Genomic DNA, 26,180 nt, shown 5'->3' with positions numbered 1-26,180 from the left:
TGGGAGAGATCATTCTGGGAGCTGCTCCAGATTCTCTCAGAGCTTCTTCCCAGTCGCTGGGAGCAGCTCTCGGAGCTTTTTGCCACACCTACCCCCAACCTGTACATGCTCGCTTAAGGGTTACACGTACCAGCACTAAGCAGCAACCTGAAGAGGAAGTGCTTGGGAATGCTCTTTCCACAGGGGAAGGAGCTGGGAATCAGGAGAGTCAAGAAACAGTAGCCATAAGCAAGATGGCAAAATAGTAGCTTCTGTGCAAGTCTACAGCCATGAAGGTAAAGGTAGAAAGAGAGCAAATGCATTGCTGTGCTACTTGAGTGTATCTTTCATAACCAGTATTTTAAAATGGGGAAATGCTGTAATAAGCAGGTTTGAATCTCAAAACTGTTTCAGACCACCTTTCCCAAACTGACTACCAAGCAGGCTGGCATCCCCTTTGGTTTTAATGGAGTGCGGCTATACTCACAACAGCAAGAGCGGCTATACTCACAACTCACAATGCCGAAGAATGCTCCCGGTATCTGAAGTCAAGCAGAACAGAAAAACCCACATCCACCTCAGCAGACCTCAGCGTTCAAGCCAGGGTGGCTGCATACACCCCGAGGAGCTTCCAGGAACCCTCCAGCTCCATCCCTGCACAAGGTCCAGGGACGGCATTAGTGCCAAAATCACACCAGGAAACACTCTTAGCAGTTTGCTGGTACAGACTATTGCATCTCACCATGCCAGAACACAAGAGTACATGTTTGTTTCTTAATACAGATGTAGCAGAAAATTCTTTTAATTCTCTCGACCTAGTGCTTCCACCGGCACTCTCAGTACTTATGCTGTGCTGGGGCAGAATGGGATTTGTATAACCACATAAATATCAGAGTAAAGACCGGTGAACACCAAAAAGCAATGACAGGCTGTGCTGTCAGTTGTCCAAATGTTATATCACCTACTAAGGTGTGTCTTAACAACAAATTCTGTCACAAAGAAAAAAGTTTGGCCTTTTATGTTAAGGCCCTCCAGTTCTGCAGCATTCTTTTCAGCTGAAGGAAACGCTTCCAGGTCTCCTTGTACGCTTTATCCTGACACCGTAACAGATGGAAAACACCTGCAAATAATCACTTTTTATTTAGAGAACTGTAGTCCTTTATCACTTACATACACTTACTGGGAATTAACTGGCAGGGAAACAAAGAAATCACTTCTAGAAAAGCCTGCGCTTCAGCGATACGGTGAGTGGAAGAATGGCATCCACTTCCACTTCATTTTTCCTTTCAAGTGCATTACTGCTGCACACACACTTATTAACACTCACATTAAAATCCCATAAAATCCATGGGGTCTAAAGATGCAAACTACATTTTACCTGGGAAAAAGAAGCATGGTTCTTCCTCCTGGATCAGTGAGTGGAAAGCACTGTTACTCTCAAACACAATCGAGGCACATACAATGCACCTTCTCCCTCCTGTGCTAAACTATGTATCTCTACAGCAAAGGCAAACCATCTTGAGGGTTACAACTAACTTGTGCTGCAAAAGTTTCTCAAGTCAAAGCAACCAACTCTAGAACTGTGATGCTATCACACGTTTTGTGGCAAATTTGTGATTTTTGGTATATTTTCTCTTGGTCTACTTCCTGATGCTGTATGAATATATATTAAAAAAACCCTCTACTTTCATTGAGAAGGAAAAGAGCATGTGTTCCTTGCTGTCACCGCTGCCCACAGAAACGTGAAAAATGGCCTCCAGCTCTGAAAGCTCAAAACCCAGAAGACCAAGAGAGCAAATCCCTGCATGATCACTTTTTTTAAAAACTCGCAATTTTTCAAACCCCTCTCTTTTGTTTGTGAGGGATCTGACTCATAATTTTCAGAGACAAACAGGAAGCACTGCAGACATCTCCAAGTGTTTCCTCTCCACCCTCCCACCTTGGCTTTTACTTAACTTCTGGACACTTTATTATTCCTATTGCTATATGTTAGCAATGAAACAGCACTGCTCTACACTGGCTCCAGCATTCTAAGGTACATGAGACCGTCTTTTGCCCAAACCAAAGGGAAAGGCGCCTTTCCTCCCCTCGACAGGACAAAGTGAGGCTCTCACACAGCCCCCTCTGCACCAGCTGAGAAAGGGAAGCCCTTCCACCATGCTTCGCTCCACCGCAGCCACCGCAGCCTGCAGCGTGGCATCGGCAGCCCCTTCCCGGCTGCCAGCCAGGGCAGAAGCCGGCTGTCGGGAGGCCAGGCGCTGGGCATGACCCCCCAGCACCTCCCCACCGGGGGGTCCCGCCGAGTGGGACTCGGAGCAGAGAAACAGGATGAAGAAGTGTTAGAAGGTAACGTGCCAGGAAACCTTTTTTACCTCACTCAGTTTATTCACTGCTTCCTTTCATTGTATATATGGGGGAAAAAAATCATTTCCCCTTCTCCATCCACCACCAGTCCCGTCACGCTGCTGGGCCCGCAGCCGCTTCGCGCGGGCTGGCAGGAGGCACCGCGGAGGGAGGGTCCGGGAGCCCCGGCTGCAAAGGAGGAGCCCACCCGGGTTTTTAGCTTGCCCTGCTACAGCAAGCAGTTTTCAATGACCGTAGGCGCCTGACCCTCGAGAGGCCCTCAGCCAGCAGGCGGGTGGGGAAGCTGCAAAATCTGACCGGTGAGGAAGGCCAGCGATGGGACGGCGCCCTGACAGAGCTCCCTGACAGGCCTCAGGGGGACGAGGCACGGCAGGGCAGGGGTCCTGCCTGCTGCAGCGCCGGAGGAAAAGCAGTATGAGCAGGGACAGGAGGAAGGAAAGGACCTGTTCTGAAGAAGACCATGCAGCTACCGCAAGGAACTGGAGCAAGGTGAGAACGTGGTGGGCGGTGGAACACACAGACATCGTCACTTACTCCTGCATGAACAGCTCTCGACCAGTGTGGTGGGGACCATGGAGGCATGCAATAGGAAGCCACCTGTTTCCCTTTTCAGAGATGTCAGCTCTCTGAGACTACTTTACTTTCTTAATGGGAAAATAAATAAATAAATAAATGACTAAATAAATAAGGGGAGATGCATTTTAGTTAGCAGCTTTTCCCAGGAAGAATATGTTCCACCTTTCAGGGTACTTCATGTATTCCATCTCTTTGTGTCAGTGTACAGACTTAAATGCAATTACAGGCAAGCCTGAGATCCTGAGGTTTATATCCATGCCACCCCGGTTACCACAGTGATTTTGACTGAAGAAGCAAGTCTGCCCTGCTACTGGACAGTGCCTTTGCAAGAGGAACCTGGACACAAGAAAAGCATACCAAAGTTCACATCTAGTTTAAAGTTAAACAAACTCATTGGTGTACACAACCCCCATTTAAAAAGCCCTGCTAAAGTCAATCTAATATTGCGCAATAATATTCAACACAGCAAAACTATTCTACCCTTTTCCTTAGCGCTCCACAACCCTTTCGGACACATTATCACGAGAAGTTAACCCACTGCCTGGCACATTAAGATTAAAAACCTGCTCACTGCCTTAGCCACAACTCCCTATTCATTTGTGCATTGTAAACACTACTACTCGGCTATAAGCTGATCTGAAAAGATAGTATGGCACCCCACCCAAAAATCAGCTCCATTTTTATCACCTTTCCAGATTTTATTACATAATCAAAAAGCCAATTGACTATCTCTGTGGTGCAGCTTTGTGTTCTTTCTCCAAGTCAAACAGCACCACGTTGTCTGGGATAATCTCATTCACTCATAAACAAGCAGTCTGCTGTATTTTGATTAACACTTCCGTTTAAGAGGACATTGAGATGCTTCAGCCTGAGTGGCAGAAGGTCTGGCCTCCTGCTAAAAGAGACATGTTCTTCTCAAGCTTTTTCTCTGATTGGAAATCAGAGCTGCCAGCCTTGCTCCAAGTTCTTCTCTAAAGCAGAACTCTATTATTTTCTCATTTGACACATGGAAATAAAACAGCATGTGTTAGGTGATGTCTGACACTGTTTTTGAGTTACAAGACTCATGGATCACAACATTCAATAAAAGGACCAAGCTGACCCAAATGCAGGAAGGGACAAAAGCAAACATTGCACTAGTTCATTCATTTCATGTTACAACCTTTCAGACTCTGACTGTCTCTAAGCAACAGTCAACTCCGTTAGCACAAATAATCTACTAAACTGTTCAAGTAGATGAACTCATATTGCTTAGAGAGGGCTAAGAAGCACTCATATAAACTGTTTGGATGGTGAACAGAGATATGCAGCCACTGATAAAAAACAGCTTGCAGAGTAAACGCGTATCCACAGCCTCAGTGGTTTGAAAAACTATTCACGAAGTCAAAAGGCACAATAATCTCTGATATAGCAGTTTACCCATAATTTCTTCCATCAGTATAGTGCCCTAAATAAGACATCAGAAGCTACTTGCTCTTCTGTGATCGATTAAGATATAAGCTGATATTGGTTTAACCTAAATGGTTAATCATTCTCAGAAAAATGGAAAGCAGAGACAAGGATTTATTCCGCTGCATGTATGTGCTGCTTGCTACTCTGGCAACTTAAAAGCAGTACAAGTCGTTCCTGCACCTCACAATGTGCAGTTTATCTGGTTGGTCTGCAGCTTTGTGTTAGCAATTATGTAGACTGGAAGTGAGTTTGAGCCTTTGTTGTTTCTTTTTTCTAATCTTCAATCTGAAGAGGCTTTAGAACATGTTTTTTATTTTGACCTTTCAAGTTTAATTTTTTTTCTAGGAAACAAGCACCGAAAATAACTATTTGTTTGTATATAAAGCTCTGTGTTTATACAAAAGAAAAGCTTGTATCTAACTTGTCATCCTGAAATTAGAAAAAAGTATCACAGCACTTATACTCACCAAAATTGTACGTAAGTTCCTGCCAACTAAGTTTGTACAGATCTTGTCATAGCTATGGAGCACATTTTTGACTGGCATTTGGATCAGATTCTCTGCTGACTTACTCTGGCAATGCAGTGCCCAGAAACACTTGACTAGCAAGTGCTCAATTCACCATCTGCAAGGGATTGCACAAACATCCCACTTCCCCCTCCTCTCAACACACGGTAGCAGAGGTGGCAGAAGTGAAATAAGACTTCCTAGCTCCCCCAGCAATCCCCTCTGGCCAAGACCCCTGTGAAAGCAGTTACTTTTGTATTAGGGCTAATATGAATCAGAAATACAGACGCACAGAAATTCATCTGGCCCCTCAGATGCCTGTTTAGGGTGGGAACATCAGCCTCCAAAATGAAAACCCATCATCTCCAGAACAGTGAGCCACTAATCAGCTGGGGTACTGTTGAAGCCCTGTCTATTGTCTCTCCTTGGAGAGTTCAGCCTTTACAGAAAGGATTTCAAGTAATTTACATCTAATACCGTCATAAAGAACCTGTCAGCGTCTTCCAGGCAATCCTCAGTCCCTTCACATGTACTGTCTATCCTGAAAGATCCTACCTTCAATCTAGAGACTGGGTAGTGGTGGAGTTACCAGCCTCCTGAGATAAATCCCTAACCTGGGCAAAGACCAGAGCATCCTCTTCGTGCAAACTAACAGAAAACCAAAGCTCATTGGCATCCCAAGACTCAGAATCACTTAATTTTTCAAACTAGAAGCAGAAACTGCGCATAACAAGATAGACTCTTTAGTGATAACAGATAATCACTTGTTATCTACTGTTTGGGTTGTGTGGACCCCTTACTGCTCAAATTTTCTCTTCAACATCCTCCCACCAACCACACAAAATGCAAGTGCTGTGGCAAAATCAGCGTCAGTGGTGCAAAAGATACCCTGAAGCACACCACTGCCAGCACAAACTGTTCTTTCAGGATTCCAGAGCTCTGTAATGAGGACAACATGGGCTTCTTGCTCCTCCACAACTACACAGTACACTAAATGCTGGAAAAGAGGAACCACAGTGAACCACCTCAGGCTGCAGAGACCAGAGACCAGGACCAAACACCACATGGAAAGAGCTACCACATGGGAAGAGCTACCAGCATACTTCACTGAATGCATAGGAAAACAGTCCTCCCTCTTCTCCTTTTCAACTAAACTAAATAACCTACCTAATTTCACTCAGAAGGATTCAGTGCCATTTTACATGGAGAAGGATCAAGAACTCATAAAAGACATCTAAGGTCCAGCTTCACCAGTCCTTAAAAACAAGTTCTCAGATCTGATCTCTCAGATCTGATCCCTCAAACTACCATCACATAAAAGCATCCTGTTCTTGAGCAAAACCAGCCAGAACTTCCAACAGAAATTCCAAAACTCCTTCAAACGGTAACATCATTCACCAACCTACATACCCACAGCCAAGGTGCAAAGACCGTTCTGACAGTATTTGAAGATACCTGAAGACATTTCACCACTCAGGCAAGTCTTGGAATATAGCATCTTTGGTATTCCCAGAGGAATTAAGTGATCAGAAAGAAAAGCTGACAAGATACTTCCAGTCCTTTCAGGCTAAAGACAAAAAATGCTTCTAGTTCTTCTATGACCTCTGCTAAACTGAGATAATAGATGAAAAGCAGCTGCTGAAAAAATGCTTTCTTTCACCCCAGCCTGCTGGAAATCTTCATTTTCTGGTCTTGACATGAACTTGGTCTCTTTAGTCCACGCACTTGACACTACAAACTAGACTATTATAACACATGTATCTCAACCACATGCAAAAAGGAGGCACAAAGTGCAATTGAGACTCATTTCTCCTTCATTCATTATGTCTTGCTCACATCCAGTCAATTCCTGGACTCCATATGCTTTCCTGTAAAAATGTGTCCAAGAGATCTTCCTGTTCCCAAACAGGCTTAAACAAGATTTTCCTGTCTAGAATTTGATCTTCTGCACAGTCCACATCACCCCAAATTTCTTTATTATAAAGGATATTTGCTTTATATTGAAACAAAATAACTTCTGGAGTATAATTCATATTCTCATCCACTCCTGTTTTAAGTCCCTCAAAGGCAATGGAATACAGTGCTCTAATTTCCTTGCATCTATAAAATAAGGCAGTAAAAGGTATGAGTCCATAATGATCCTTTCTACCACACCCATCAGACTGTGGACACGCTGAGACAGTGCTTCTTTTAGGGAAGCCTACAGCCTCCAAGATGTAGCGAAATTTGAACTTTTCCTCTGATCCATAGATGGCTTACTCTTGACTCTAAATCTACAAAAATCATTCAGCAAAATCTCTTTTATTTCCAGTGCCCTTTGGTTCCTGACTTCACAAGCGTCAGGCGATTTTGTGAAGTCAGTCATGACTATGTGAATGGACAGTCATAACTATCAATTCTCTGGCAGAAAAAAACCTAAACTCTTCAGCAACATGCTCCACTGATACCGCCACAAGATACTGTTGCACTGAGGTCCTCTCTCTTATCTATCTTGCAAACATCAATTTCCTGCACCATTTTCCACATCCTGCTTAACATTTCACCAAATTGTATTTTTTTCAAATCAACTGTGACTCTTGTAGCCCTCACAATTTCAGCAGTTTCAAACCCACGATACAATTACTGACCAAATATAATGTCCTATGTACTATCTCATTTCTAAACTCCAAGCTTGCCTGATATGACCAGAAAACCTTGATCTTGCCACTCTGAGGGGATGCTACAATTTAAGATGATTGCAAGAGCCAGTTACGTTCCCAAATGTCCTCCTGAGAGTTTTTGTCTGCTCTGAGGTCCAGTCAGGGAACAATACATTCTTCAAGGGGATGATTCAGAAGGTTTTGCATCTTATGAGAAGCAAAGAAAAAGTGATCTCTTTTTGAGTACAGCCATTCCTTGGAATAATCCTTTAATCTTCTGCCTAAGGCAGTATCTGCAACTAGCCTCCAAAGAGTTCTTTTGGGTGAGGCACCAAGGTCTCCCTGCTGCTCCCAGATCTGTGAATGCCTGTGAAAGCACAGCCCTATTAACTCCTACAACCAAATGTTAAGCTATTCTCCAGAAGCCTCAGCATAGTCCTGACCATGTATTTCTTCCTTAGATGATTTAGAATGAAAATGTCTGAAATTTTAAGCACCAACAGGGATTCTTTCCAAGTAGTTCAGAAATTTTATCACACTTTATCACATTCTAAACTCCCCTTTGTCTTCTCATACCTGTATTTCCACACCTGGATAACTGATTTGTAAAATAACTGATCTGCAAGATCATTTCTAATGATCAAGTCAAGTCTCTGCTGAGGCTCTATATTTTGTGGAAAAACAGATCAGGACCACAGCACATATATATTTGACGTTCCCATTGACCCACCTTGCTGTTTGAGAGTGGGTACATTGCCTGCTCATTTCCCAAACTTGTCCAGACAGTTTTTAATTGCTGCCCATAAAAGGTTTCACTTTCACATGCAAATCATCATTCAAAGTACCCACTAGGAAACCTCTTTGCTTTGACTCCTAATGCACCCAGTTCTTTTTTCAGATAACATTTTTGTTATTGCTTTAATTCTACCTGCAAGGCTTCCAGTTCTTGTACCAGAAATCATATAAATTCTCTCTGGTCTTTTTTGAGGCTGCAGGTTTTTTCTGTGATTGTTTCTTGTACCATGGCTCCACAAGAACATCAGTCACAAATTCCCATTTTGGAAGTTGGATCCGTCTCATGATACCACATTATCGTTGGTCATAAGTAATGATATCAGTTCTGGAGACTTAAGGGCTGCTTCCACTAAAAGAAAAGTTTGAGATTGTGTCAGGTATTTTCTTTATCATTTATTCAGAAAGAATTTATAAATTCTTGTTTTCCTGGACACCGGAGAAATCAAACAGCAGGAGTTTCTTTTATTACAGTTTGCAGAGAGAACAGCACTCTCATAGCACACACTCGTTTTTATTGTCCTTGGGTCAGCGTATCACGTTTCCTCTGGCTGTGGCTGAGTTTTTGTCCTATGTTCTCTGCACTTCTGCTCACTTAGGCCTGTATAGCTTGTCTTCTCGATTATGAATTTCTTTCTAAGAAGGTTCTTGGGTAACATGACTCAGCTTTTATTTAGGCTTTACCAAGTGTATGTGCTTTGGGTGGTGACTTCTATTGCTTAAGCTATCTGGTTGCAGAAAAGACAAAGGATTTTATCTTGCACTTCCATTACAAAGAACAGTAATTATACTTACCAGTGTCAATGAGGTTCCACCCAATGTATGAGCATGACAATAATGCCAGCAAGTGTAAAACTCTTCTCAGCACATTTGTTTTTAATAATAAATATCATTCTGCATCTTTAGATACATACTTCTAAAAAAAGTTTGACACATGGAAATTTTAATTAACTAGTTTTGTCACAACTGTCTTACTCCCAGGCTTATCATGAGATATACCAATATAAAACAATTTGTGCAACTTAGCAATAAACATGCTACCGGATCAACATTTATAAAAAGAGCACTGGCCAAGAACTTGGGAGTCTTTGGTTATATTCCACGACTTGTCAACGACCTTGTGCAAATCGCTCCTCTGCTTGTATCCCACCCCTTATTACAGTATTTCCCTTCAAATATACGTTAGGTCCATGGTTGAAAACTCAAACCTGCGCTCTCCCAGCTCTACTCAAGTAAAATGATTCTATTAAGAGCAGCGTAATCACAGCAACCAGTTTAATCTGCCACAGAAAGGAAATCGACCAGATGAAACAGTCCTGTGGACCAGCAATTTAACTCCACCAGCTAATGCACAGTACAGCTTTAAATGAGGTGTTCCAATAGAACTGAACTTTACAAGTAATAGTTTCACTGTATCCTAGATATTACATGGGGCAGGGGGAATACAGTAATTGGTCATTACATTCACTAGCAGAAAAACCTGTTCAACTACAAAAGTTAATACAGACAAGATTTATTGCCTGCCAGGTCCTGACCTTGCTTTGTTTTTGCAAGAGGAGCAACTGCTAACACAGACTGAGCACACCTCTAACCCAAATCCTGCAGCTGCCCAGGGTCCACAGCAGTGCCCTCTCTGAAGAGTGAGATGCCTGCCTCTGAATGGTTTCACGATCAAATCCTAATCCATCTTTTACTAGTCCTGAAGACCTACTCAAGAAAGTAGGAATCTTAACTTGGATCCTCTTTAACAGGGTCTTTTAAAAAATTGCCCCTTGACATATTTGCAGTTTAAGTTTACAGCTTTGCAGGTGTAGGACCTACATCTCAGACCACCTGTACAGGAAATAACATCATGGAACTCTGTCACTATTTTGTTAGTTACTTTTTCTCAGTAAAAAGAACATATAATATATAACAAGCTATCACCTACAGCCTTACACAAATGTATTACTTCCTCACCACCAACAACAAAAAAATCCACTAAATTTTCTGTATGCTATTTAGTACTTTTATCATTTAAAAGCAAGGATTGTTTCTTCTGTATTCTGATATTTTTCATACATAACATGCTACGATGACAGCAATGATATATAAGGATACCTACAAAGATATTTGAAAATCTTATTTGAAACTTGGACTTCGTATATTCACTGAAATAGTCAGCTTTACTGTTCTTACAGCAATACTAAAATCTAAAATATTTATTACATGAGTTCATTACTTATAAAACCTGTTTTACAGTAAAGCTTGACTTACTAAATTCTATCTTTAACCTGAAAAGCATTACAGACATTGCCCTACTTGTATTTAACATCTGCAAGACTGATGTAAAACCTTACTTTAGAATGATGGAATTCCACAAAATTCTCCACTTAACCCTGACTTTTCAGCTCTCTGCAAAGAGTCAAACTCACTGGGCCCTGTTTTTATAATTTGGAATAGGAGTGAAGTCTACAGACTAGCACCCTAACAAGTGGTAGATGGCAAGAAGACAGTGTATTCAGCTGAAATTGAGTCTACCGCAGCAAAAGGCAATAACCTAAGTTGGAAATTGTCCAAGGTATCAAAGTAAATACTACTAATAGGCAATTAACCTTTTTCACTCAATGCAGTTTGCTGTTTGTTTGTTTTTTTCTTTAATTGAAGGAATATTTAAAAAAAAATGTTTTAGGTAGCCTTAAAGCTATTATTATTTGTTTGGAAGAATGGAACTTTAATAATGCATTTAAACATTTTTCACCACTCATAACTGTACAAACATCTGCTCTTAGTGTTTCCAAAACTGATATAGATTCTTTCCCAATACATTATGTGTTTCCTCTCTTTATTTATTTTTTCTGAACAACAAAAAAAATATTAGCCCGATTGAAAAGGTGACTGAGAATATTTTAGCAAAGCACACTACTGTTTAAGTTATCTGGAACAACTAGGAAGCCCATCAGAAATCTAAGCCCAGCTACCTTTAAAATGAGATCAACAAGGTCACACAAAAACACTGTTTCCAGTTTCAGGTACTCACATACCATTAGTTAGGCCCCCCACTTGAAAGCAGGTGCTCTGACTTTAAGTTAGTAAAAGAAAATCACTACTAAACTCAGGGAATTTCTTACACACATTTCATTTGTTACCATTGCTGATTTCAAGCTTTTCTCCACATCTGTGTGGAAGAAGCTGAGGATATCGAAAATTCATGGAGCCCTGGGAGTTGGGACTTTACAAATAACCTCAGGTATTGCGAGTACAAAACCACACTGGTCACGTTCAACTTAGCTGCCCTCTGAAGCTGCCTAGTTACTATTTCCACACCACAGTGCTCAAGATGATAGAACTACACAAAATTTCACAGGCATCAGGAAGCACGCACACACTGGAGCCAGGCAAAATCCCCCACACTGAAATGAAACATATCCTGCAGCGGTGGCTGGGGATGCCTCGGTGGCTTGTGCCTGCTGCTGCTCCAGTTTTCATCCAAAGCACCCTCAGGAAGCAGGCAAGCAGCTGCACGGCTCCAAGCCTCCTGTGCCTGGCCTGGCTCTACTCTGCACACAGCAATACCAGCACAAGTTTACGCTGAACTTTTAACTGTGTGCAGTAGGTATTAAAATCTGGGGCTTACCACAAGTTTAAGCAGTTGTTTTCCTAATCCTGTGACTGCATGCTTTCAGCTGCCCCTGCGACATTGATTAACTTGTACTGTTAAGTGCAGGGGGAAAAAAAAGCTGTTTGAAATTCAAACGAGTCTTTAAAAAAAAAATCAAGATAAGAAGCCTAGGCATTGGATCATAACAAGTTTCTGTGTTTTGAGATTCATATAAAAAGCCTTGTTTCAGGGTTTGTTTGTTGATTTTTTAAATTATGCTACTTTTTATCTGCCAGAGGTCAAAGAACAAAAACTCGATCACTGTTTTCATACCAATTCTTTGTACAGAGAAGAGCTTAACTTACAGCATCAAATGATAGCAACCACACTTGGATGTGCTCTTCTAGCCGCCTTCTGCCAAGTAATTTCATATAAATTCCAACTTCATGCTTTCACTCATGTAGCAGCAACAACATGAAGGGGCATTTTAAATGAACTGTCCAAAATGTATTATCTACAAAGATTATTAAATTATCACAATTCATTATATATAACCTTATTTGTTACAAAAGCATTGAGCGTTACATGCGCTTAGCAAGTCAGCCATACATTGAAAACAATAGTACAGGACCAGATCACTAAGGACTGTTGTGCTTTTACGGAAAGAATTGCATAAGGTACCACAGGCAGTATTTAAAATGCTATTTCTTTCTGAGGAACTGACTTTGTAACTTGGACATTCTCTTGGAGAAGGTGGTATTACGCATTTTCCTAACAATACCAAAAACCCTAGGGAAAAGATATCAAATATTCAATTGTTTGAGACCACACTACCCTCAGCACAGGCCTTCACCATTTGAAATATCAAAGTAAACAGCAGCAGTGAGAAGCTGACTTATTCCATGTGAAGTAATCTGAAAAGAAGACAGACAGTTTGGCAGTAGCTTTCATAGCTTTTTCTGTCAGTAGGGGACTGCAGATCCCCCAGCAGCTGTCCATCTTCCGTTCCTCTTCAGCCTTACCTCCCTTCTAACACATGGTGCTTTTTAGACCACGCACATCAGTTACTGCCCCACCACACACACACACACCCTTACCTCTTTCCACGCACCCCTGCTCTGCTGATTTCTCTGTTGCCTTACCCTACGTTCACCACAAACCTCTCTGCACCCACCTCCCCCCTGTACCTTTCATCATCCAGGGGCCATTGAGGGAGCACTGACAGGACAGGGGAGACTTGTTTTCTTTTCTGCAACCTATAGCATCCCCGTGGTCACTCATCAGCCCGCAGAAGTAATGGCAAGGATAACCCTGCTCAGATGATGTGATGTACCTGTGAAGCCCAAGAAGGGTTGGTGCAGCTTCAGCACAGGCAGCATCTCAAGTTGCCAAACTCCAAAATGTTCCTGCTGGCGCAAAAGGACCCTCCAGACTAGAGGCACTGAAGGCAAGGTACAGAGCAACAGGAAGAGGGGAAAAAGCCCTCATGGGCATGGTTTGCAAAATCTGCCCCCAGTTTATAATGACAATTCACTTAGCCTGCTAAATCAAAAGGTAAACCTGAGCAGAAGAACCAGCACTGCAGGTGCTCTGGACAGGGCAGTTCATTCTCAGGTACGCTGCAGGACAGTGCTGCAGTGCTCACATGGACAGCCCCAGGCGGCCCAGCCTGGTCAACGCTTTAGAGTCCTCTTTCCTTTATTATTAAGCAATAAATAAGAACAGGTTTAAAATCACATGCTTTGGACAATGCTTTGATTCTATTCAACAGAATCCAAAAAAACGCAAACAAATGAGTGTAAGAGGTAGACAAAGATTCAGGCACAGACAGCTCAAAAAACAGTGCTAGAGCAACAAAACTACTCCTGACACAATCTTTTGGCTACCACAGCCAAAATAGCCCCCCAAAACCTCAAGTGATACCTAATACAAGACTGGAATAAATATTACACTTTAAGCCTGTGTTTTCTCTGTCTTCTGCTTTCCCTGTTTAACCCCGGGTTTCCAATTTTGCAATCAAAACCTTGCTAGAATGTAATTTCTTTGTTTGTTTGTTTCATATTTAAACTGAACTGAGGCAGTAAAAACTGGAAGTATCTTTACTTCTCCAGAGAGAGGGAACACAAGCTGGACAACTGAAGCTTTCCTGTGCTGCCCAGAAAAAGGAGCTGGAAACCCTGGGAAATGGGATTCACCTCCCACACAGCTGCAGTGTGCAGTCAGGTTGGGGTCTCTTGGTGCCCAGTGCCAGCAGAGAGGAGAAGCTGCCCCTGGCAGGTAACACCCAGTGCCCTCTGGCAAGAGGCAGGTACCAAGACAGCCCATGCAGTTGCAGGGGTCTGAATGAAATCCTTCTTCAACTCACTGCTGTCAAAACCTGGGCAAATTTCAAAGAGGCAGAGAAGGACAAGTCCTCCATGCTGGAGGAGAAGTGGGTTTGGAGACAGACCTGCAGCTCAGGGAGGCTCTCAATACACAGCCGCAAGATCCCCCCCTTTTTAAAAAAAAAAAACAGGGATAACCGATGCACTTTTGCTCATCCTGTTCTCAGAAATACCATTGTACTTGAAACTTTCCACACAAAAACATTCAGCCCCAGGCACGTACCTTGTGTCCAAAAAGTCAAAGTTTAGCATCATTAAACACAGCTGAAACAAGGACCTATGTCAGGAAGTGCCTACACATCTACATAGCTGTGGAACTATTGATTCAAGTAATTAGATGGAATCAGATTTACAAATAACAAATGCAGGTTTAAAAGAATCAGTCATAAGGGGGTTTATATCCTTAATATAATTAAAATATGCATCAATGAATTTGTGACAAAACAACACAGACAAGGGAAAAAGTAAAATCCTGCACCACCATTTATTCTCCTTTCTCCACTTTTTCCATAAATATCCCTAATCAAGTATATCAAAGTCATATGAACTTCACCAGTCTCCCTTGCAAGAAGTAACAGACCTTTCAAAGCAAGCAGAAACCAGACTTCCAAGTGCATAAAATACACGTGCAGAGGACATGGCTTTGTGGTACAGCTGAACAAACAGGCTCACACTTCAGCCAAGCAGCAGCAGGAGCCAGCACTGTTAACAAAGAAGGGCAGCGGGTTTCAAACACCTTGCCATGCCGTAAAACACCCGACTGAGCAAAGGTTCACGTGCTTCTTAGGAGATAATGTTCCAAGCTGGGGGAGTCAAAGACTGATCTGACTCTTTCTTCTGCAGCAGTTTTAAAATACAGGATAACATTGATTTCTATTGAGTCCCAGAACCGTGTAAAGACTGTTCAGTTAATCTCCTCATTATGTAAAAGGAAGTTAAATCAGACTTAAAGTCATGCAAGTTGAACAATCTCCCCTCTCTTTCCTGACTACTCCCCACATTACCCATAGCCCAGCTGAGAACTACAGAAGTTGTAATAGCCACACCACATGTCTCAATTCAAAATTTGAGTCCTCTCTCATTCCCATTACTACCACACAGCTTAAGGATAAACTCACTTTTACATTAAATCAATTGGTTCTCTCCCTAAACCCAATTTTCTTTCCACTTCTGTACGATGAGCTCTTTGAACCAAGGATATTACTTTTTAGCGTACAGTCTCATAAATCATAATGCCGTAATTAAGTCTAATCCTATGTTCCTTCACACCCAAGCTGTGCTCTGTGTGCAAGTAAAACTTCTGAAACAAACAAACCCCCTCCGGGGCTCATTACTTGCTGCATTCCCATAAGAGTGCTTTGTGGAAAGCTCTGTCTCATTGTTTATTTAAAGACGGTGCTGTTGTTAAAACACTTGAAATGAGCATCAAAATAAGTTTGTTATAAATGGCAAAGCTGGAGCAGTGCCTAATTGCTAATGTGAGTGGATAATTACAGAGGATATAAGCTTTGATACATGTATTGAATTGCAAGGCATGCAGATACCGAGTTGTATTTATATGTCTACACCTCTGGTTATGTGGCATTTATTTAAAGATCAATGAAGGTATTTAATAATGCATACAACATAGCTTATGCTTCAGATGATTATCACAGAAAAGAAATACACCATATAGCTGAAAAATGTACATTAGCATATATTCAAAGTAGTTGCAGAACTCAGACCAGTGCTTTCGCATTAGGAAAACAACCAAGACAACATAGTTCTGAAAATGCTAATCCTACACATTGTTAAAAAAAAAAAAAAAAAAAAAAAGCAATACACAATCAAAACTGTCAAATCTCATTGGTACCGTCAGTCCGAAGGATAAAGTACCTAGGTAATAAAACATAAACATACTTTTGCCCACAGGAAAGCTGAAGTTAATCTTCCCTTCTCTCTTCGGGGTATTATTTGATTTTAAATGTACCAGAATTAAATTATGAGTATTGCTAACTATGCTACTCTCACTTTCTTCAAGCTTTTTCTTCTTTCCTGACTAATTACATTTTGCCAGTTGGCACAAGAAAGAAAAGTTTCCTATTAATTAAAGGACATACACATACACTCTGTCCCTTAACCATACCTTGCATTTTCATACAGTAGGAGAGAAGGGTAAAAAAAAAGTCCACTGATGAAAATTCTACATTGGTGTGTTGTAAGCATCATCAGTCATTACATCTTTTCTCTTAGCACTATTCCTGAGGCCACCAAGATGACACGTTTTAGCCTTCTTTGTATTTGGAATATTCTGATTTATGCTCTTCCACAAGCACTTTCTACTTAATCCTGTCGCTTCACAAAGTATGACTGACTCTGCCTGTGTGTGAAGTCCAACTCCAATAAGACAACTAATGCACTAAAGGCCAGCGAAGGGACCTGAATAAAACTGCAATACTTGTTTCAAGTAAGAAAGTTCTTTTAGCAAATGCTTCTACAAATTAAGAGAAGCTGTTCAAGAAAAATCAACATTAAACTCAAGAAAACGAGTTCAAACACTCTTCAGCACACTTTCTACTGCTAATTAGAAATAAGTCTCAGCACCCGTCATCACCCTTGGCCATATATTCCCTAGCAGGCAGCTCCTGCTGCACGCTTCACCAGTTACGTTCCATGAGGTTTCCTGCTTGCTATGGCACAGAAGTGCATTTATGGAGGTAAGACAGGAATGCAGCTACTGATGGTGACTAACAGGCTCATCGTCAAATCTTCCTACAGCTGATGCTGGCCGTTGCCGTTATGTACTTTTTTTCTGCCTCTCCAATCAAGAATACTCTTTTTCCCCTCATTGTACCGATAGGTGATTACTAGCAGCTCAAATTGCCAGCATACATCACTGCCAACATTTACAGCCAAAATATTGGGGAAGGTGGTCTCAAGGTTCAGACACTGGTCTAGGACAACCGAAGATACCTAGATTCCTTGCCTACCTCTGCCACATACCTCTTGTGGGACATAAAGCCTCCAACTGTGCAGAAACTAAAATGCATTAAAAGCTAAAAAATGGGTAGAAACATACATCATTAGCACAGTTCAACAATCCAGTATCGAATATATCTTGAAATGGCAGAAAGTACTATCCATGGATATAAATCCCTTTTCCCAAATGTTTCCTTTTCTCAGCCTTGAGATTGGAAAAACCAGATGACACATCAGCAGCACCTCAGAGCAGCATCCAAACCCAGAATAAGCCCAAAGCCAAGCAGAAAAAAAAGAGCAGAGGATTGCTGGGACTCTCAGCATCTCAAGCACCCAAAGACCTGCAGTTGCCAACAGAGAATGCTGAGCCTTAAAGCCCTCTCCTGCACCATTACCCAAAGGTGCCCTTCTCCACTTGGGATCCATAGCCTGGAACATCCTCCTGGAGACAGGTGGTTACACCTCTTCTTCCGAAAACTGAGCACAACCTCTCTCTTTTAAAATATGGATACAGGAGGAAGAATTCGGAGCAGTGCTACCCAACTTCCCTGCCCCCATCCCACGCTACAGCGCTAACCCAGATGCGGAAGAGAGGTTCGGTTTCCTCTTCTGACTAAGAGGGATCAAATATGAAAGCAGAGCCCTCACGCTCACATCCAACAGCTGCCTACAGCAAAGAAACAGTTCAGAGACAAGGACAGGAGCACAGGTTTCTTCCAGCTCAGAGCAGTGTCCCAACCTTTTGGGTCCCATTTACAAAATCTAATTGTTCTCTTTTGATTCTCAAACCCTTTTTGTAGGGGGAGGTGTGGAAAGGCACTCCTGCCTTCACCTAGCACCACTCAGCATGCTCATCTGGACACAAGGCCAAGGAGAATGGATCCCCCATCTCCTAAACAAGGAGGTTAGGACCTCCTAAACTGCACTGAGGAAGATTTCCACACACAGGTTATAGTAGATATTAACCTGACCATATACTTGAACTGAATGGCTCAGCTGCATCTTCCTCTCTGCTTTAATTTTCCTGGGGAAACTGAGCACATGAAAATTTCTGCACTAGCAAGTGAGCAAAAAATACTCTAAAATGCATCAAACAGTCTTTCCTTAGAAATCTCCCTCAAAACTCACCCATTGAGCTGGTTCAAGTCTTCAAGAGTAAGGTCCGCTGACGTGACCTCCCCCGCTTGGAGAGGTGCTGTGTACTATTTTATCTTATTTATAGAATGGCCTCGCTCACGCTTTGTTTAAGAAACAATTAGCCTCAGACAGCTTAAAATAAACAGGACTCTCTCCCTGCTGCAGAGTCACTAGATCTGAGCTGGATTTCAAGTTTTTGCAACCACGCAATGACACGACCCGATGGACTCAACAGTGTAAGCAACAAGCTAGTTTGCCCAGCACCTTTCCTGAGCAACACAGGCAATAAAGAGCAATAAAACAAGGACCTGCGTCAGTCAAATGAAGCAAACAAGCAATCATTCCCGCTCCCACCCCGTTTTGTCTCCACCAAGAAGAGGCACCTCTGGAAGATGAGGCCACCTCTTTTCAGACATCTGCAAACAGAGGACCTGCAGGAATGCAGGAGGTGCAGGAATTTAGCAATGGTTGCACACCAAATGTGCGGCTGGGCAAGCTTTTTCCCTGAACGTAGAGTTGTTTTTTCTGCCTCTTGTGTTGCTGTAACCGGTCCAAAGGCAGTAATTGCAATAGCTGGCACAGCTAACATGACTTGGCATCACAACTTTAAATTTCAGTCCAAGCACTTGTACCACCAGCAAAGGGATCGGTATTCCCATTTAGCAGACATAGGAGTTTTCCACTGGTGACTTCACATGTCCTTCAGGCCTTCAGCTCCTTAACTCCAGCCTCCTGGCTCTGTGGCTGCCTTCACCATGCCAGGGAGCACGGCACAAAAAAAGCTGTATTGAAAAGCTAACAGAGCTACATCAGCATTTTTGAACTCCTGGCCTGCTGCTGAAGGAGAGACGCAGACAGGAGTCCTGTCTCATCCCAGGTAGTTTTCTTGAGCTGGGATAGCTGCCTAAAAACAGAACCTGGATAATCTGTTAGTTAGGGTTGGCTTGAGTTCAATTATTTCTTCTGGTAAAGAGTTCCCATATGCCTTAGGCGAGCTTTGATCTTGGCTTCCCGTCTCTAAAACTGGAGGTAAATGTCCTGCCCTAACTCCAAGGGATGACGGGAGGATCAGCAGCATGAAGACTGTGACACAGGAGTGCCAGTGTTCATGTCACAGGCGGTTGTACAAGCACCAGTCACAGCAGAAGCATCTACGACCGTAGACATGCAGGTGTTCTCAGAAAGAGGAACATTTCTCAACAAAATGAAAAGTAAAACTATGGCAAATTTAGCTTCCCCCAGATAAAAGAACAGAGCAATGAGACAAGAACAACAAATCCAAACAACAACAAACTATGCCAACAAAAATAAATACTGGGGTTAAAAGAATAAGAAACAATATCCAGTGATTAACAGTTGCAGAAAGCAAATGTTTTCAGACAGGATTTAAAATTACAAGAGTAAGCAAAACAAAAGGAGATGTGAGACAGAACAGTCACAGATAGAGAAGACACAAACTTAGAGGAACAAATAGAGGAACTAAGCATGGAAAAACACTTCCCAACAGATGAAATGAGTGGACCGCAAAGATAGGAAGTAATAATAAGATTGAAAAATACAAACGACCTTCAACACCAGCTCTTTTCCAGTAACAGTACCACACTAAATAACTTGGACATTCATCGTTTGTATTTTAATACTGCCATTACTTCACCCTACAGTCCCCCCTGACGACATCTCAGGACACAGGGAGCTTAATACGACATACAGGAGCGATACCCAGGCACACATTAATTAGCAGCGGATCAGCCTCGGCAAGTTTAACTCATTATTCAGAAGGTACCGCTAACGTTTAAGCAGCAAATGACGCCGATATTAACTCGTGTTTGAGCTGCCTTGTCAATCGGATCGCTACAGTGCACACAGTGCAGGAGAGGTTCCCGTTGACAAAGGTTTAAGGACACACAGACACGCTTACTTTGGGCATGCCACCGCCACCGAAACTCTGCAGCTGTCCTGCAGACGTGAGGGGGAACCACTGCACCCTGGGGACATGCCACAACCACCAAACTACCTGACGGTTTAAAGAAAGACATGGATGTATTTCTGTTGTCAGTCACTGTGGGTTTCTGTCCTGGCTTCCAGAACGGTGATTTAAAGTGGCCAAGGTTAATGAAAAGCTCAAGCAAGCAGAAGTAGCTCAGTTGAAGTCGCCACAGCTGAACTACGTCTTTTCACCCCCCAAGATGTGCTTGTGGAAAAAGCATCCCCAAGAGATTAAATACCTGATTATAAATATCTGATCATTAACAACCACAGATAAAACCTCAGGCAAGCACAAACCAGAAGTAAAGGGACGCACGTTTAACTAGTCGATTACGACGCTGAGCAAGAAAGCAAAGGTTTTGTATTTCACGACTTCAACAAAAATTCTTAGATGTGCAGTAAAATACACACCTCGCCCCAAAATCTCAAAAATCCAAATAAAATAAAATAAAAAAACCAGAGGAGTTCGCTGTAAGTGATGACTGTGTGGCCGCATTCGGGTGCAGCACAGGTTACTCCCCCAAAGCGGGTGCTGGTGCTGGCAGACGCCGGGTACTCCGGTCCGGGCTGGCCCGGAGCTGCAGCCGCGGCGGGCGCCGAGCGGGGAGCGGGGAGCGCGGGCAGCCCCCGCCGAGCCGCCGCCACCGGGCACCGCCGCCCGCCCGCTCCGCCCCGCTCCGCCCCGCCGGTGCCGCCGCCGGCCGGGCCCCGCCGCCCCGGGCCTGTGCGACAACTTCTCCCGTTCCTCCCTCGCCCCGCTCATCACTTCCGACTTTCCTCTCCCCGCAGCCACCGCCGGCCGCAGCCCGCGGGTCGCCGCCCCGCCGCGGGCACGGCCCGGCCCGGCCCCGCACTCACCCCAGCGTGCTGATGAACCCGTTGACAGAGCCCTCGGCGTACAGGGACACGATGTCCCCGATGTACAGAAAGCTGGACATTTTCTCAGACATTTTGGCTCATTTTTAGTTGGATTTCGCGCTCCTCCCCTTCGAAAAAAAGGTAATAATTAAAAAAAAGGGAAATAAACCCGATCGAAAATAAAAAAGCGAAATAAAACCGATCCGGGGGGCGGCCGAAGAGGCGCGGCGGGGCGGGGGCGGGCCGGGCGCTCAGCGCGGCCCCTGCGGCGCGGCGCGGCGGCGGGCGCGGGCTGACATGAGCGCGGCGCCGCTGCCCTCCGGGCCCGCCACGGCTGGGCTCGGCCCGGGCCGCCGCGCCGCCTCCCGCGCCTCCGCCCGGCCCCGCCTCCCGGGAGCGCCCCGCCCCGCCCCGCCCCGCCGCGGCCGCTGCCGCCCCCGGGCAGGGGGTCGTAACCCCCGGAGGGGCGCCGGGCCGGGAGCGGGGCTCGGGGGACCCGCGGAACTGCTCGGCCGTGCCCTGCGCTGCGGGGCAGCCTGCCGCCCTGGGGCGGAGAAGCCGAGGCGGCGGGTGGGACAGCGGCCCTTCGCCGCCTCTGCCAGGGGGCCGCGGCGCGGTGTGCTCAGCCTAACCGCCAGCCCGTGCCACCCTCTCCGCTACGGCTTACAAACTTCAGGGACCACAAATCCGTTTGTTTTTTTGTTTTTTTGTTTTTTTTCCCCTGTAAATCCGAAGCTAACCGTGCTGCAATCCTGTGCAGGAATTCCCGCAGCACACGCTTCTGAGAGCACTGCCACCCATTTCACAAAACCAACCACCCTCACACTCGTGAGCGTTTTGCACAACCTCCCCGCCGCGGAAGGAGGGGGCACACACCCCCGCGGACCCCCGCCTGCCCAAAGGGTGCTTTAAACAGCAACGCCATTTCCCGCAAGGGTCTTAAGAATCAAGTACTTCTACCGACTTTCTCATTTTTCAGCTATATTTTACCTACTCTCCAAATGGCAGGCAAGCTCAGCAGTAGTACTGGTTACTCTGCGTATTTTTCCAACAGGTTGTTTGGATTTAAAAAAAAAAAAAGGGGGAAAAAAAAAAAGAAACGAACAAACAACTCAACCCAGGAGGTCTACCAGCCTGATCAAATTCTGACTCTCAAATGTTAGGAATATAAATCTGGCTGCAGGAATGCACAGGCTGCTGGACACGAGTAATACACTGAGGGGTTCACACTTTGATTTAATTTCCCACATATACAGCTTGCAGCCTTACCTCACTTCTCCAGAGCATAAATCCTTGATATCAGATATGCTGACTTTTGAAAGTGAAAAGGAGTTTTGCCATCTAGATTTTTATGCTGTTCTGGAGTTCTCTCTTTTGCTTTTTTATGGTGAATATTTTGCATTTGTCTCTTTATTGTACCTACTAGGATACAAAGACACCACCAAAGATCTGCACTTGCATTTTGCTTATGTACACGTACATACACAGGCTCTAGGTCTGATACTACCAAATTCTTTCAATTCGGTCTCCTGGAGTAACCACAATTGCTAAAACATTTCTGGAAAAGATATGAAGCAAGCAGGTGCCAGAGCCCTTGTTCTGGAACCAGCCCCTGCATAGGAAAACCGAAGACGAGGTGTTGCAAACTGCCCAAAACGTATATATTCAATCCCAAAGTTGGACTAAATGACATCATGCCAGATTTAGAAACTGAAAGTGGGAGCAGCACAAGGCCAGCTGAGCAAAGAGCACTCACCCGGGGTCCCTTCCCGGGCCACCGCGCAGTGGGCTCAGGTGTTTCACTTCATAAAAACATGGTTCTGGGCAGCTCAAACCCGAGGCTGAGCAGCAAGGGCTTTACAGTACAATGACGATATCCTTTGCCCTCCTGACCCTGTTTATCTCAGTCATTTTATACCAGGCTTTAATGGCCTAATTAAGATACTTTAGCCAGGAAGGTTTCATGTTTCCCAGCAGTAAATGAAATCCTGGCATGCCTTAGGTCAGTGGGAGTTTTCCAGAGGATGGTCTTCCGGATTTGGCTGAGCAGCAAATTTGCCTGTCCTTTGTACACCTGGGTGCAAACCCCCGTTTGGGACCATTCACAGCCAGGAAGGTTCAACTCTGTTGCCTAAAGGTAGGTTGCTGGGGACATGTGAAGTGTCCTTCGATACCCCAGGCATCCCTGTAGGTTGTCAGCGGGGAAGCAGGACTGCTACGCCCCTGGCAGCTCTGCCGGCGTGTGGGCTGCTGAAAGGGGCCTGCATGTTTTGGCATTACAGGAAGGTTATATTCAGGTCACTTATTTAGCATTTGCTGTTGTAAAGTTTGAACTGATAGGAGTCCTACACTTGTAGTCATCTGCCTCTTCCCCTTGCCCCCCCCCCCCCCAAGGAAATCAAGGCACAGGCTGCATTTTCCTTTATTTCTAGGCTTGTTCATCTTGGTTCAGGCTGGATCGCGCCAGCAGCTGAAAGCTGTTACCACCCCATAGCTCTCTAGTGACATGTATGAAATGAACTGGAAATCTCAACCCAGTTCTGAGCAGCGATGGCTGTTAACCTGAAACGAGTCGTACAGAATCGGCGTTTTTGTGAAAAAAGTGAAGGTCAAATCCTGAAGGCAGTCAGGCTTCATTTTAAACCTGTCTCATTGAAACAGTCCCACAATCTCATTGAAGCATGCTGAAAATAAGCAAGCACTTACCCACTTTTGTAGGCCACGTCTTAAATTGGTAGGAAGATCACCCTGGAAGGGCAGATCTGAGGAACCCTTGCTGTTCCTCTCCTTGCACACAGAAAACTTAGAGTAGTGACGAATGCTCCTCTAGCGTTTTCAACAAGCATTAACCCTCTTCTATTAAAAATAATGGTTGTGCCTCTCTGAGTGCTAGCTTTATGAAGATAGTATCTGGAAAAATTTAATTAAAATGAAAGAGATTTTGCCATAACAAGTCTAGATAGAAAAAAATAAAGCATGGTCAGAGATGGTAATGGAACATTGCTTCATTTATCTGGAGCAGAAATAAACCAAATTGGTTGATAAATACGGATATTTTTACTACCATTTTTAACCTTGCACTTAGCTGCAGGGTGAAGGTGAGGCTGCTTAGTCAATAACTGGAGTATGTTTTCCATCAGTTATATCTGGTAATCTTTTGTTCCAAAGCTAGGAATACAGGCTGCGCTGTGAAACAGGACCCAGCTGCAGAAATCATCAGCTGGTGCTGACAGACTGCCCCAGTGCATGTACTACTCTGTACATTGTGAAAGTGAAGAAGTCGGTTCCAAGCACTGGAACAGGCTGCCCGGGCAGGTGGTGGAGTCACCATCCCTGGAGGTGTCTAACAAAATGTGGTGCTTAGGGGACGTGGTTTGGTGGCGGACTTGGCAGTGCTGGGTTAATGGTTGGACTTGATGATCTTAAAGGTCTTTTCCAACCTAAATGATTCTGTGATCCTATGAGTCTGAGTCTTTTTTACTCAATTTTCCTTTCTGGTCTATTACTTATTTTCAGAGAAGAAAATATTTCTAGTAATGTTTGCAGTGGTTTTCTAAAAATAGATCTCTGTATAAAAGTATTTTGCAGTATTTTAATACAGGGCAATTTTACTGTGATCTCTATGTCCTAGATTTTGATGTTCGTTCTGGTGCTGAGGCAGAGAAAAGCAGTTTATCCACAGAGAGGTGAATAGACACACCCCATTGCAGCATCGAGCATCCACTTTAGATGTTAAAATGCACAATATTAAAATTACCTCAGATTCAAAGAACTCACCAAGTAAATAGGCCAACAACATCGTTTTCTTGGTCCTTTCCCACCCCTTAGGAAGATGTCTGATTTTCCTGCTCATCTTGTCTAAACAGGGGAGTCTCCTGACAGAAGTTGACTTTTGTATGGATTTGAAAATTGTCTGATTGGAAAGACTTTAATCCCACACCTACACAAGCTACTGCCTGTGTGAAGTTAGAGATATATAGGCCACTTCAGTGAAAGCAAACTGGACCAGTTAGAGGCTTATACAACGGGCAGCATTGATGTTTGTTTTCACGAAAGCAGAGGATAGTGCTTTCCAGCTGCAGGGGAAAAGGAAGAAAAGAAGAATGCCTTTAACTGTTTTAATACAATAGAGATAGATGGGACCAGGCCAAAACCCAGGCAGGCACCCCAGAGCTCTAGCATGCAAGTATATGAAAGCTTGGACTCAAAGCCTTGGGTTTGTTTCTCATCTTCCTAATTCAAAAAAAAAAAAAAATAAAGAAAAAAAAAAAGATCAGATCATTCTAGACATTTTGATATTTAGGAATATTTTTAATATACTTATCGCAAGCAATGCACAATTAACAGTTTACTTGAGGAAGGCCTGGCTTTTAAACGCACGTAATGAAGTTTCCCACGCAACAAGCTGGAGACACCCATTACCTTCTGGATATTAATACTTGAGGCAGCCTAGCTCTTCCTTGAGCACAATGGCATTTCAAAACACTTGGATGCACAAAAGACAGCATTACTTGGCGTGCAAGTTGGATCAGAGAGCACCGGAACAGCTTATTTTGACAATACCCGCACACAAGAATTGATTTATTCTGGTAGTGCTTTGTTTTATTTTGCCTATAGCAAATGTTAGAGTGGTAGATGATTTCTTGATAGATAGGTAGCTATGGGGACTAATTTTGCCTTTCTTCTTGTCGTGGGAGTTAACTCTTTACTGATGTTTTAAACAATATTTTGGTATTGGTGCCATACAAAATACTAAGCATCTGGTTAAAAAAAAAACCCAAACCTCAATAGAACACCCTGGGGGAAAAGGGGCCTGACAGAGATAAATATGACTTAGTAACCTAATAAAACAGAAGTGTAGTGAATCATGCAAAACAAGCATCATCATTTGACTGAGTATGAGAAAACCAGAATATGGAGCATTCAGTTCTGACCTACCCACTTTGTTCAACCTGGCTTAGTAGGAACA

General features: G+C 43.7%; 2 protein-coding genes across 4 annotated transcripts in view; one reads left to right on the top strand and one right to left on the bottom strand.

The window, feature by feature from the left end:
* Positions 1–22,219, bottom strand: part of ITPR2 (inositol 1,4,5-trisphosphate receptor type 2) — a 269,466-nt gene extending 247,247 nt beyond the window's left edge. For 2 of the 3 annotated variants that reach the window (XM_080392861.1, XM_080392862.1), the window contains exon 1: positions 21,212–22,219. In XM_080392861.1, the coding sequence (XP_080248987.1) occupies positions 21,212–21,303 (92 nt within the window). In that variant the 5' untranslated portion in view covers positions 21,304–22,219. The remainder of the gene's footprint in view (positions 1–21,211) is intronic. The other variant, XM_080392863.1, reaches the window with a different exon arrangement.
* The window catches only part of LOC308065560 (uncharacterized protein), a 185,967-nt gene that overhangs the window by 123,795 nt on the left and 35,992 nt on the right, over positions 1–26,180 (top strand). The gene's annotated exons all lie outside the window — the stretch shown is intronic.

The sequence above is a fragment of the Falco punctatus genome, assembly GCF_963210335.1.
Source record: "Falco punctatus genome assembly, chromosome: 6".
In the NCBI taxonomy this organism is placed as follows: domain Eukaryota; kingdom Metazoa; phylum Chordata; class Aves; order Falconiformes; family Falconidae; genus Falco; species Falco punctatus.
The sequence above is the reverse complement of the archived record's forward strand: the minus strand, read 5'-3'. Positions and strand labels throughout refer to the sequence as shown.